The following is a 13,782-nucleotide window of genomic DNA, read 5'->3' as shown; positions in this document are numbered from 1 at the left end:
GGGCTAGTTTTATGTCAACTTGACAGGACCTATAATCATCAGAGAAGAGGAAACTTCAATTGAGAAAATTCCTCTACAAAATTGAGCTGTAAGCACATAGGGCATTTTCTTTTTTTTTTCTTTCTTTTCCTATTTATTTATTTATCTATTTATTTATCTATCTATTTTACATCCAGATCGCTGCCCTTCCCTTTATTTATTTATTTTACATACAGATCGCTGCCCTTCCCTTTATCTGGTCCCTCCTGTAAGATATTAAGGGAGCCCATTGTGAGCGGGGCCATCCCAGGGCTGGCAGGTTCTAGTTCTGTGGGAAAGCAGGCTGAGCAACTCACAAAGAAGGAGCCACAGTAAGCAAGCAGCACCCCCCACGGCCCGTGCATCTGCTCTTCCTTCAGGTTCCTGTCGGGTTTATTTGGCTAATGAACAGTGATGTGGAAATGTAAGCCAAACCCTTTCCTCCCTAAGTGGCTTTGGTCATGGTGTTTCATCACAGTCACAGTAAACCTAAGACCGTGACTAGCATTTGACGTTAAAATCTTTTCATTAACACAAGAATAAAATTTTGATAATTAGCATTCTTCATTAAACATGTTTAATAAATAAATAGCTGCTTTTTTAAGCATTGAGGATCAAGTTCAGGATAATGTGCATGTTAGACAAACTCTCTCTACCTTTGAACTATAATCCTAGTCTATAGGTGCATTTATTATTATTGGTTTGTGTGCACGTGTCTGTGTGGTGTGTCTGTAGTATGTATATGTGTGTGATAAGTCCTTTACAATGAGTCACAAGCTCAGCCTTATGCCTCGTGCTCTCCCCCCAAAAACAGTCACTTGATTTTTCACCCAACAATGTGTCTTCTCAAGATAAAAAGAACAATCCAGCAACAGTGTTTTTCAGGCATTTTATTTTCTCAGGATCACTTTAAACACCTTAAAATTATAGGGCCCCTCCCCAAGAATCTTTTGCATATATGGTTTCTATCAATGTTTACTGATTACAATGTAAGATGGAGAAAACTTTTAATTAGCTTAAAAGTTTCTATGCAGGCCTTCATGTAACCCAACATATTCTGCTTTTTTTTTTTTTTTTTTTTTTTTTTTTTTTGGTTTTTCGAGACAGGGTTTCTCTGTGTAGCCCTGGCTGTCCTGGAACTCACTCTGTAGACCAGGCTGGCCTCAAACTCAGAATCCACCTGCCTCTGCCTCCCAAGTGCTAGGATTAAAGGTGTGTGCCACCAAGCCTAGCTATGTTCTGCTTTTTGTTGTTTTGGGGTGGGGCCTCACACTAGACTCTTCTGGAACAACCCTCATCTCTCTCAAATGCTAGTATCCAAGTTGTAAACCACTCATGCCTGTTTTGCAAGCATTTAAATAACATAACGTTTTTTCTTTCTTTTTCTTTTCTTTTTTTTTTTTTTTTTTCTTTTTGGTTTTTTTGAGATAGGGTTCTCCGTGTAATCCTAGTTGTCCTGGAACTCACTCTGTAGACCAGGTTGGCCTCGAAGTCAGAAATCTGCCTGCCTCTGCCTCCCAAGTGCTGGGATTAAGCACTTGTGCCACCACTTCCCGGCTTCTTTTTCTTTTTTTTTTTTAAAGATGGGGGTCTCACCATTATGTATTTAAAAAGGGCCAGGTGGCTGACATCTGTCACTTGGAATGCAGAGGTAGGAGGAATGCATCGTATTGGAGGCTATTATTCATTTCGTAAAAACTAAACCAAACAAAAAAACAAGAACAAAAAATCTTTGTCCTCCAACCCTGGTCTTGGCTTTGGGTGCTTTCTCCTGGTTCAGAGTTATTCCTTCGCACAGTGCAGAGATGCACAAATGCATGTAGTCTGTGGCAACGTTTTCCCCTCCATGTTTCCATACATCTACTTTGTTCTTTTCCTGTGGTATTCCATAACGAGGTTGTGCTCATTTTGTTTTCCCTTACTCACAAATCGACTAGGTTTCTCGGTTTTGTCATCTCACCACCCCTTCACCCACCCCCACCCCACCCCGGATAAGGGATAAAGACAGAGCTGTGAGGGCTTCCCTCGGGGGACCAACCCCGGGGGAGCAGGACTAACAACCACCAGGGGCGGAAACCTCCGGCTTGGCAGGTCTGGAGCCTGCTTCCGGGAAGCCGACCGGAAGCCGCTCCGGGTGCTGCGACAAAACCTGACTTCAGGGGCCGTCGTAAAAGTGTCGTCCCCAGCGCGTCGGGTCGGCCACAGGTTTCCGCTAGCTGGCGGCCGGGGGTCGGGGACTGCGGGCGTTCGTTTCCCTTAAGATGGCGGACGAAGAGATGGACGGCGCCGAGAGGATGGACGTCAGCCCGGAGCCTCCCCTGGCTCCACAGCGGCCGGCATCGGTGAGTCTTCATCTGCTAGCGCCTTTTGTCCTCTCCACCAACCGCTTCCCACCGCGCCTGGGAGCGTTTGGGGCTCCGCTTTCTATGGCGCCGCTGGGGAAGGGGAGTCCTAGGATTGAAGGACCGACCTACCCTCCCCCGATAAAGTTAGTCGTCTCCTACACACATTCCTGCCAGCCAAATTTACAGAGTTTAATGACTGTCATCTATTAAGTCTCAACGTGCTCAGACACGCACCTCTCTATTCTGAAGTAGGAAGAACTCGTGCAAATTTAGGTGGTTTGCTGTAGGAGCTGAGATGAGGTTGGAGAAGGCCATTTTTTGGTAGACGCATTGCTGACTCCTCTTGTTGGTAGGAATAGGGACCAGCACCTGGTGTGATAGAGCATTGTCGGGTGGACTTGATAGTGGCAGTGAGTGCTGCTGGCTGTCCAGATATCCATTATCGTAGCGTCTTGAGAACTCTAGATCTGGCTCCCAGTGAGGGAAATTTGTCATTTGTCATACCTTTTACATGTAAGAAGGGACATTTCAAATGAGAGAATACTGGAATCTATACTTGGGTCTTAGATTTTGAAAGGATGAGAAAGGAGAGACAGAATAAAATCGAGTCAACAGTCTGGCTGCAGGGAGAATACAAACAGGCTAGGCTAAAAGGTGGGGCAGTGTTCCCCAATGTTCTGATGTGGTCCCTTCAGATAACCAGTTGGGAGGGAGATACTTACAATACTCTCAATTGATCATGGCATCTTTTATCAGTTTGTCTATAGCTGCATATGGAAAAGTGTAGGAAATATACCCGCACCTACTCAAACCTGTTGTATATACACAAACCTCTTAGTGAAATTGTTTGTAGTTTTAATAAACTCATTCTTGGCTTGCTTTATCCGAGCAGACTCTAAAACATTATTATATGAGACAAGAGAATGACTCAGAAATAAGTCAACCACGGAGACTAGAGAGAACGTCTGTAAGATAAAAACCCAGGAGGGATGGAATTGGAATCAGAATCTATATCCTAGATCAGCACTTGGTATTCTTCCTCCTCCATCCCAAAAAGTGGTTGAAACTCACTCCCTTTATTGTGCATAATGTAGCTTAGATGAAAACATCTAGAAAATGCTCAGAAGTAGCTAAACCATTTTCGTTTTTGTTTTTTAGTGCTGGGGAGAAAACTCAAGGCCTTATGCGTGCTAGGCAAGGGCTCTTCTTCTGAGCTATAGGTTAAGGTAGAAGGATCATTTACTTTCAGGGGTTCCAGGCAAACTCCAGGCTCCATCCAAAAACAAAAATAGAAAAAAAAAAGATTCATAGATAGAATCCATTGCTTTTGTTGTTGTTGTTGTTTGTAATCTAGTATGTTATAGTTAGAAGAGTTGTAGTTTCCTATTGCCAAAGATGAGTAATGTTCATTTAAATCTTTGCTATGCTAATTCTTTTCTGCTATCACTGTAAAACCCCATTAATAAAACCATAAAACATCCATTAATTTGGAATTGGAAATAATGGTATAGAAATTGAACAGAAATCTGTAACAAACACTCATTCAGCGAATAATAACTATTTCTTTGGGCAAGGCTTTTTAAACTTCACAGAGAAGCAAGGAGTGGTGTCATGCAGCCTCAGGGAACTCAATCTATAGATAATATAAATGATGAATTTAGATTCAAGATAGGGTTATGTAAGTGGATACAGACCTATGACTGTGAAGCTGTTGTTTTTTGGCTTGAGCCTTTCTGCTTGACCCCAGAGTTCATTCTACTTCCTGTACTTTTTCAAGCTGCCTTTTCCCATTCCATTCTCCCTATTTAAAGCCCTTGTTAAGCCAACATTGCTCAGCTTGAGTCCCAATACCCCATAGCTCTTTGCTTAATTTGTATCTCAAATCACTGCTGGGTTTTGTGGAAACAAAATAACAAATATAGGACAGCTACAAGCTGTAATAAAGGTTTCCATTCTCATTAGAGTGCTTTTCTAGTTATAGTTGCCGATTTCTTTAAATTAAATATCCTTTTTTTTTTTTTTTTTTTTTTTTTTTTTTTTTTTTTGTAGATACAGGGTCCTTATAGTAACCTTTCAGCAAGGTCTACCTTCACCTAACAACTAAGTAGAATGAAATGATAGGGCTGGCAAGATGGCTCAGAGCTGCTTTCTGCACAAGCTTGGTACCTATTTTTTTGTTTGTTTTGTTTTTTTTTTTTTTTGGATTTGGTTGTCCCCCCCTCTCCCCCCAGACAGGGTTTCTCTGTATAGCCTTGGTTGTCCTGGAACTCACTCTGTAGACCAGGCTGGCCTCTAACTTAGAAATCTGCCTGCCTCTGCCTCCCAGAGTGCTGGGATTACAGGCGTGCACCACCACCGCCTGGCTGGTACATATATTTTATCATTAGAATCAATGAAAATGTGGAAGGAGAGAACCAACTCTACAAATATGTTCTCTGACTTCCACATTCATGCTGTGGCACGAGTATACATTTCCCCCCCACAATAATAGTAATAATTTTAAAAAATGAGATGAAATAATAATTGAGGGTTATTGGACATTTGTTTTGTTTTGTTTTTGAGACAGAGTTTCTCTTCATAGCCCTGGCTGTCCTAGAACTCACTAGGCTGTCCTCAAACTCAGAAATCCGCCTGCCTCTGCCTCCCAAGTGCTGGGATTAAAGGCATGCACCACCAGTGCCCGGTATTATTGGACATTTGTACAAGACATTGCTTAAGATTTACCAAGATAAAAATAAATAATTTGAGTTAATAAAAAAGATTCATCAAGAGAGTTGATTCTTTGACCGTGAAAGTCCAAAAGGTCCAAGAAGCTACATATTCACAAGAATGCCTTAGTAAGCTAGCCACTTGGAAGTTACCAGTTTAGAATCGATGATTGAGGCTATAGGAATGAATATCTTTGAGGTCAAATTGTGTGCATACACACACACACACAAATACCCAGAAACTACATAGCTGAGAAAACAAGAGTAAGACAATGTCTGGGATGTAGTTTTTAGGAAAGGGTAGTTTATTAGATCCAGGACAAGGAATGAGAAAATTGGAAATCCAGAGGGCATTGGGTGGTTTGCCGGAGCATCTGCTTTCTTTGACTGGATTCCTGCCGAAGTTCCTTCTAAGAGGAAGGTGTCACGTGGCATGGCACTGTGATCTTTTTCTCTATACTGACACTGCATATGTGATTTTATCCAGTCCTACAGCTTTTCATACTCCTATGTATGTTCAGTTCCCAGCTTATAGCTCTAGGTCATCTCACTTGGGAGCTTTAAAATCATAAACTCAGTTGCTTCCTTGTCTCTACTAGCATATCTGATAGTTGTTTCAAAAAGAGAGAGCAGATAGGAGTCAGCTTGGACTTGAGAGATTGTTGCAGGAAGACAGAAGTGTATCAGTTTTAGGAAGATGTTGGAAATATAATAGAAACAAAGATGACCTAATTATTAAGCTGAAGGAAAATGAAAGGAACAGATGATATCTGTTCCTCTGGTTTTTGGTCTCTGCATTCATGGCAGATTTTAGGAGGGCACTAGGAAGGCAAATCAAGGGTTTTGTTATTCTTGTACAGGGCACCTCCTCCACGTTAGCTCTGGGATACAAATGTCTCTCTGTCTTTACACTCATCGTAGTAATCTAAGCCACCATTTGTTGCCTAGACAACTGTAGCTTCTTAACTGATCTCTCTCCTACTTTTGTCATCTTCCAGTGTGGGGATGAGAGGAAGCCTTGAGTGAATATGCACTGTTGGCATGGACAAAAGCTTGTGAAGGAACATGACCTCAGACCCGTAGAGAAAGGCAAAGCTTCCCTCTCTACCGCTGCTCCGAGGGCAAGGCTCATAGGGATGGCACAGTCTTCTTCTGGTCCATTTGCATATACTGATAGTGTTTGTTGAAAAAAAATGCCTACCATTTCGCTCATCTCCCCTTCCCCAAGATGTTTATGGTCTGAAGACTGCTTCCTACAGAGAATGGTCCTATTGAGATTAGCTAATCTTATCTCCATGATCCAGACCATAGGCCGTAAACCCTGTTTCCTTGTTTATCAGTATGTCATAACCCTGTCTTATTCAGCTGTATGCAAGAGCCCCTGCATATATATATATATATATATATATATATGTGTATATATATATATATATATATGTATATATATATATATATATCCATCTGTGAGTCCCAAACTATCTGATCCCAGGTCTTTGTCTTTTTGTGTCTGTCGTTTCTTCATTCCCTTGCCATCCCTAGTCAGGGCAAGTCCTTGGAGCGATGCTGGACAAAGCATTCTAGTCATTTCTATACAGAGCAACCAGTGTAATCTTTAAGACTAAATCAGTTCTACATCAGTCTTTAGTACTTCATAGAGAATCTGTAGAAAGACAGATGTGTAAGTCAGTGGCACACGATGGGCCAGGGAAAGGTGCCTTTGCCCTTCTCTATGTGCTGCCTTTGAAGGCTGTTTCAAGTTTCCCTTGCCATTATATTATCCAGCTTCTCTAAGAGCATTAATCCTGTGCTGTATTTTATGAAATAATTTCATATGAACTTTAATCCATTGTCTCAGGTAGCTTAAGACAAAGTATTAAGACCTCACTACTCCCTGGTGACTTACATGACCTAACATGGCACTTGTGAAAGAAACAATAGCTGTTTTTATTTTGATTGATGAATTTGGTTTTTTTTTTTTTTTTTCTTCTTTACTTTCTTGAGACAGGATTTTGTTACATAGTTCAGACTGGCCTTTAACTCACAATCCATCATGCCTAGCATGATGCATCCTTTAAAAAAAGTATTATGTCCTTATAACAACTGGAGTACTTGTAGAAAGAGGCTATATTCTGAACAAATGCCACAGAAAGAACCAGAAGAATCATTGTGCTTCCCTAAGTACCCACTTGTTCCCTAGAAGCAATTCGGGTCCTGTTGAGAGCCAAATCCACAGTTACTCTCTTAGTATCCCTTCTAATAGTTTACTTAATGCTGCTCTTCTAAACAAGCTCTACCCGCCTCAGTAGAGTGAGACTTGAACCACTTACTATGCTTTTATGGGCAAACTTTTAAAAAGCCTTTCAGCCTTTGTTTTTATGAGTAAGCTTAGAAATGGCATTAGCCATAGGAAGGTATGTCTTTTCATTCATTCTTTTTTAATGCACATATGCTTTACTTTGAAATATAAGAAAATATTTTAGCTGTTTTCGAAGTGTATAGTCCATACACTGAAAAGAGCCATAGGAAAACATTGCATTTATCCAAAGACTCAAAAGAAATATGGTCAGAGATGAAAATGGAAGACAGCTGCTCAGGAGTGATAGGATGCCTATAAAAACCAGATGTTGACAGCATACTTATGCTTTTACTAAAGAGTAAAGAGGAGAGAGAGACAGACAGAGATGGAGACAGAAGAGACTCTGCTTGTCATAGCCTCTCTATATTGCTCTGACTTATATTGTTAATGCCACAAATACATAGGAAACTTATGTTTACAGACAGCACAAGGCTAGCAGGAATACTGAAATGTAGTATGGAAGAGAGACTCAGTCAGATTAAGGTTTACAGTATGGAACTGACAGAAGAAATAAAGTCATACAGCCAGGTTTACTTGTCCATAGGACTAGGGGTCTCCTTGGGACTAGTCTAAGAGCCATTAGTTTCCTACATTCTCCAAGTCAAGAATGTACTCTTTGAAAGCAGGAGTTGTTTGTTTTTTAAAATATGAACTTGTTTTCAGGCATGGTGGCACATGCTTTTTAATCCCAAAACTTGGGAGACAGAGGCAGGCGGATCTCTGACTTCGAGCCCAGCCTGGTTTATAGTCAGGTCTATGCAGAGAAATCCTGTCTCAAAAAACAAAACAAAACAAAAAGTACTTGTCAAACAATACAAGGAAACTTGTATGCCCAAGGATTTCTTAATGCCTAGAAATGTTGTCTGATTGCTAATTCGGTACTACCTTTGAAAAATTCCAGAGCCTCTAGGTTCTGTACTTCTCTTTTAAAAAGGAAGGAAGGAAGGAAGGAAGGAAGGAAGGAAGGAAGGAAGGAAGGAAGGAAGGAAGGAAGGAAGGAAGGAAGAAAGAAAGAAAGAAAGAAGCAGAAGCAGCCAAGTCTTTAATCCCACAATTTGGTAGACAGGGCAGGCAGATTTCTCAGTTTAAGACAAGCTGACTCTACAAGCCAAGTCCGAGGACACCATGGTAAGACTCTGCCTGAAAAAACAAATAAATAAAATTAAAAATCTTTTTTTTTTTTTTTTTTTTTTTAAAGACAGGGTTTCTCTGTATAGCCCTGGCTGTCCTGGAACTCACTCTGTAGACCAGGCTGGCCTCGAATTCAGAAATCTGCCTGCCTCTGCCTCCCAGAGTGCTGGGATTACAGGTGTGCACCACCACCACCCTGCTTAAAAATCTTTTTAAGTCAGAAAAAGGAATTTAAGAAGTGGCAGGCCTCTGAAGACTGTAGATGTCTAGCTGTTGACTTATGGAAGGGTGAATTGTGGTTTGAACAAGAATCTACCAAAGTTCCTTTTTCAAAATGATGTTCCCACTGGGGAATCTGTTAAGAGTTGCAAATTTAGGTTTTAATTTCCATGGGGACGGGAAAAATGTTCCGAATGTCTGGAATTTAAATGTTGTGAGACCTTGCCTGTGAACTGTCCATAAGGAGAGCTTGCCCTTAGTTCCAATGCTGTGGAGGAAATGTTTTTTGTTTGTTTTTCTGGTCTTTCAACTTAAACATTTAATTCCTGTTGCAAGTGGAAGTAAACACTAAAAATAACCAAAAAGGGGAAAAATGAAACATTCACCAATAATAATTCCTGGATTACTTGTTTACTCAGTAAAATACATATTCTATAATTTATTTTTACTTATTTTGTATATGTGTAGGTGTGTGTGTACATACATATGTATGTATGTAGGTATGTATATATGAGTACAGGTACTCTTGTGTCTTACTGTATATGTAGAGGTCAGAAGACAACTTTCAGAAGTCAGTTTACTCCTGCTGCCTTGCTAGGATTAAACTTCAGTCATCAAGGCTGAGACATCTTATTGACTGTGGTGTGTGTGTGTGTGTGTTTTTTAATCTGGAAAGAGATTACAAAGATTTTAATTGAAAAATAATTTCTGAGCTGGGTATAAGAAGTATTACAAGGGATTGGAGAGATGGCTCAGTGGTTAAGAGCACTGACTGCTCTTCCAGAGGTCTTGAGTTCGATTTCCAGTAACTACATGGTGGCTCACAACCATCTGTAATGGAATCTGATGCCTTCTTCTGGTGTGTCTGAAGTCAACTACAGTGTACTCCCATACATAAAATAAATAAATCTTAAAAAAAAAAAAGAAGTATTACAAGCTCATACTTGCAATTCTCAAACTTGGGAGGATGAAACAGGAGAATTACCATGAGTTCTAGGCCATCCTGAGCTAAATAGTTTCAGGTCAGCCTGGGCTACTAAGTGAGACCTTATCTCAAATAATAATAATAATAATAATAATAATAATAATAAATACAATAATAAAAAATAAAAATAATAAAAACCCACCTCTCCTCCCAAGGCCCAGTCATCCTTATAGAAAATGGGCAGGAAAGGGTATAAGAGTTAGAGGCAGTGGATATATATCCAATGAAGGAAACAGTGTCTTTGGACACAGCAGGGAAGCTGCACATATGAACTTACAGGGGTTTTGCCAACATATACAAAACCTGTGCAAACTCAAGTCAGATGAAATCATTGCATGGAGATGGGAGGCGGGCATGAAACCCCGCCCCTAGCAATGGAACCAGGTGGTTGTTAGTTTCTGGAAGAGGGAGAGAATTTTCTTTTAAGAGTGTCCCTAGTAAGTCAACCACACTCCAGAGGAAGACCATACATCCAAGAATATTTGGGCAGCACAAATTGGTCTTGATAGGTTTGAAAAAAAAAAAAGGCACAGAGTTGGGTTTGTAGGGAAGCAGGGAGAGGTGGGTCTGGGAAGGGTTGGGGGAGAGGAGCTGAGTGCAATCAAAACATGTTGTGTAAACCTCCAAAGAATTAAAAAAAAATAAAACAAAAAAGCAAATTCTATACTTATGACAATAGTGGAAACTTTTGTAAAAGTATATAATTATACTGTATCTACTGACACGCATCTATAGACAAATTTACAAAGGCTTAATGACAAAATATGTTATTTTTAGCAGCAAGTACTTAATATTGTGATAACTGAGAACTTGTGCTGTGCCTGTGGATATAAAGGGGTTTGAAAGGCAATTCTTTTCCTTGGGAGCTTCCAGTCTACTGGAAAGGACTAGTTGCAAACATTTAAATTAATCAATTTAATGGCCATGTGTGGTGGCCCTTGCCTTTAATTTCAGTACCCCAAGGTGGAGACAGGCAGATAATACACCAAATTTGAGTATATCCAGAGCTAAAAAAAATGAGTTTCAGGACATCCAGAGCTACATAGTGAGACCTTGTCTCACCCAGAAACAAAACAAATATAGGTAACCAGCTTAGTGTGCACCAGGCCCTGGGTTCACCTCCCAGCATTGCTAGGTGAATGAATTGAGTATTTGTAGCTGATAGTGTTAGATAGGGAAACAGAATGAATGTCTTCTGTAGTAAGTGCTATATTGGAATTAATAGGAGAGAAAGTTTCTGGCATTAACTGTTTTGCTTTTATGATTAATTTTGTACTGAGATATATGAGATTAAATAAGCTTTTAGAATGATATTTGTAGACATTGTGCATACATGTGCACATGTATACATGTATGAATAAAAGTTTGCAAGGTGTTTAGTTTTTTTTTTCTCTTTGCTGGGACAAAACATCTGATAGAGGCAGCTTAGGAGAAAAATAATTATTTTAACTCTAGTTTCATGGCCAGGAAGGCATACTTATCTGACGGTGGGAGCCTGAGGCGGCTTGCTCATGGAAACAGAGAGATGGGGCAAAGGGTGCTGAGCAGCTGGCGATGACCTTCAGAGCCAGTTTCCTGGCTACCTCCTGCCGCCAGAGAGGTGCGGCTTCTCCAGGTTCCATGGCCTCCCAAAGTTTCACATCTAGCTGGTACCAACTGTTTAAAGATGTGGGTGGGCCTGTGTGGACATTGTATAGTCACACCACAATAAAGGTACACAGTGAAAAAATCAAATTTTTCCCAGGACTTTTTCCACTTTTAATTTATTTTGAAAATTTCAGAGTTGTTTTTTAAAAGACACAGGTGTCATATAACACAGGCCTTGAATCTGATGTGTAGCTGAGGATGCCCTTGAACTTCTGATCTTTTTGCCTCTATCTCCAGAATGCTGTGTTATAGTTGTGTGCCACCATGCTGTGGGTGGAACCAGGACTTCCTATATTCTAGACAAGCACTCTACTACCTTAGCTGTACCCACCCTATTCCCAGAGATCTTCTGTTTAAATATAAGCACACATACAGTGTCTCCTTTGTATAAGCAGTAGCATATGAAGTAGCCCTGGCTGTCCTAGAACTCACTCTGTAGACCAAGCTGGCCTTGAACTCACTGAGATCTGCCTGCCTCTGTCTCCCAAGTCCTGGGATTAAAGGCACAGAATACCACCAGGCCTTTTGCCTTTTATTTAACAGTATAACTTTAAACAGTTTAACAGTATAAGAATAATATATATCAGGACATATATTTCCATATATTTTCTAATTGTGTTGAATATATGACTATTAACTCAGCTCTTAAAAAAGAACACCTAACTTTCTTTTCTATCAATCTACCTATCTATCTGTCTATCTATCTATCTATGAGTGTGTGTATATGTGTGTTGGTGTGTGGGTTCACATGTGACTCAAGGCCCGCACATGTGTCGGTCAGAGCACAGCTCGCAGGTATCCTTCTACTCTTGGACCATGTTGGTCCTGGGAACCACCAGATCATTAAGCTTGATGGCAAATGCTTTTACTTGGTGAGCCATCTTGACCCACCTCTTACTTTATATTGATAAAGTATAAAAATATTGCAAATTGCTTTGAAAATACAGAATTATGCCATTACTTACTCAATCGTTAAGAAGTAAGTTGGCTTTAATGGTGTGACCTCTGACAGGCCAGCTATGCTTTAGTGGTTGACCCCACTTCATAAGTGTATGGGCAGCATGAATCGGACTTAAGGGTTAGATGTAATACATAAAGGAGAAGGACATGAAGTTAGGCGGGATGGGGAAGTGAGGGGCAGAGGTAAGGGGAGGGGAGGGCTTAATATGATCAAACGTGTCATGTGCACATATGAAATTCTCAAAGAATAAAATAATCTATTTTTTTAAACTAAAAAATAGAAAAAAAGAACTTGTAAAAACTCTGATTGTCCTCTTTTCTTCCTTTCAGTGGTGGGATCAGCAAGTTGATTTCTATACTGCTTTCTTACATCATTTGGCACAATTAGTGCCAGACATTTATTTTGCTGAGATGGACCCAGATTTGGAAAAGCAAGAAGAGAATGTACAAATGTCAATATTCAGTCCTTTGGAGTGGTACTTATTTGGAGAGGATCCGGATATTTGCTTAGAGAAGTTAAAGCACAGTGGAGCATTCCAGTTGTGTGGGAAGGTTTTCAAAAGTGGAGAAACAACATATTCTTGTAGGTAAGTATCAGAAATGTGTAGGCTTGGTTATGATTCACAGTTTATCGTTTGCAGCATGCCTGTTCCTCAGCGTCCTTTTCCTAGTTCATCGCTGCCTATAGCAGACTTATTCTGAAGTTCCTTTATTTTATACTTTAAATCTGGTTTTGCTCATGTAACTTGATTTTTAATATGTGACTCCCTGTTAAACACCTCTCTCTTTTGTTCTGTTCCTTAGAAGTATCTAAGAAATAGATCTTTGTTTTGTGTACGTGTAATGTAGTCAGCAGTCTCTAAAACTTTTGAGATCAGGTATATTTCAGAATTCTAAATACTTCCTCAACAACAGTTTATTAGAACCTTGTAATCAAACAGATTTGATTTCTGCAAGAGATCTACGAGTATTCACAAAGTTATAAATACTCATAAGTCTGCAGTCACATGTCATACCAGACATACAAACATGTGCAAATATATATATTTAAAGTTTTTACCACTTAGATTCTGTTGCCTGTGCTGAACTAGAACTCACTGTGGGATGAGCCCACTATCCAGGTTTCATACATATATTAAAAATGTATATTGTATATAAAGATCTGATATATAAAAAATATATGGGTTATATATAAATAAACATATGTATATAACAAAATAGAATTTGTTTTTCATCACTGACTGAAATTTGGCGTAAGCTCACAAAGTAATAAAACCTTCTAGAGGTTTTGGTTTTCAGAGATGTAGGTCAAAGGTTGTGTGGGAACAGCTGGAATATAGTTGAATGTAAAAGGTCAGTTTATGGAAACTGGAGGCAGGTGTAGGCTTTTGATTTTGGTAAAGGAACTGTCTT

General features: G+C 39.8%; 1 protein-coding gene across 3 annotated transcripts in view; it reads left to right on the top strand.

The window, feature by feature from the left end:
• Positions 1-2,105: 2,105 nt before the first annotated feature.
• Ubr1 (ubiquitin protein ligase E3 component n-recognin 1) overlaps positions 2,106-13,782 on the top strand; it is a 121,706-nt gene continuing 110,029 nt past the window's right edge. For 2 of the 3 annotated variants that reach the window (XM_052183354.1, XM_052183355.1), the window contains exons 1-2: positions 2,106-2,360; positions 12,700-12,956. In XM_052183354.1, coding sequence (XP_052039314.1) covers positions 2,280-2,360; positions 12,700-12,956 — 338 coding nt within the window. In that variant the 5' untranslated portion in view covers positions 2,106-2,279. The remainder of the gene's footprint in view (positions 2,361-12,699; positions 12,957-13,782) is intronic. The other variant, XM_052183353.1, reaches the window with a different exon arrangement.

This window comes from Apodemus sylvaticus, chromosome 5 (assembly GCF_947179515.1).
Source record: "Apodemus sylvaticus chromosome 5, mApoSyl1.1, whole genome shotgun sequence".
Classification (NCBI taxonomy): Eukaryota; Metazoa; Chordata; class Mammalia; order Rodentia; family Muridae; genus Apodemus; species Apodemus sylvaticus.
This window is presented reverse-complemented; position numbering and strand designations above follow the sequence as displayed.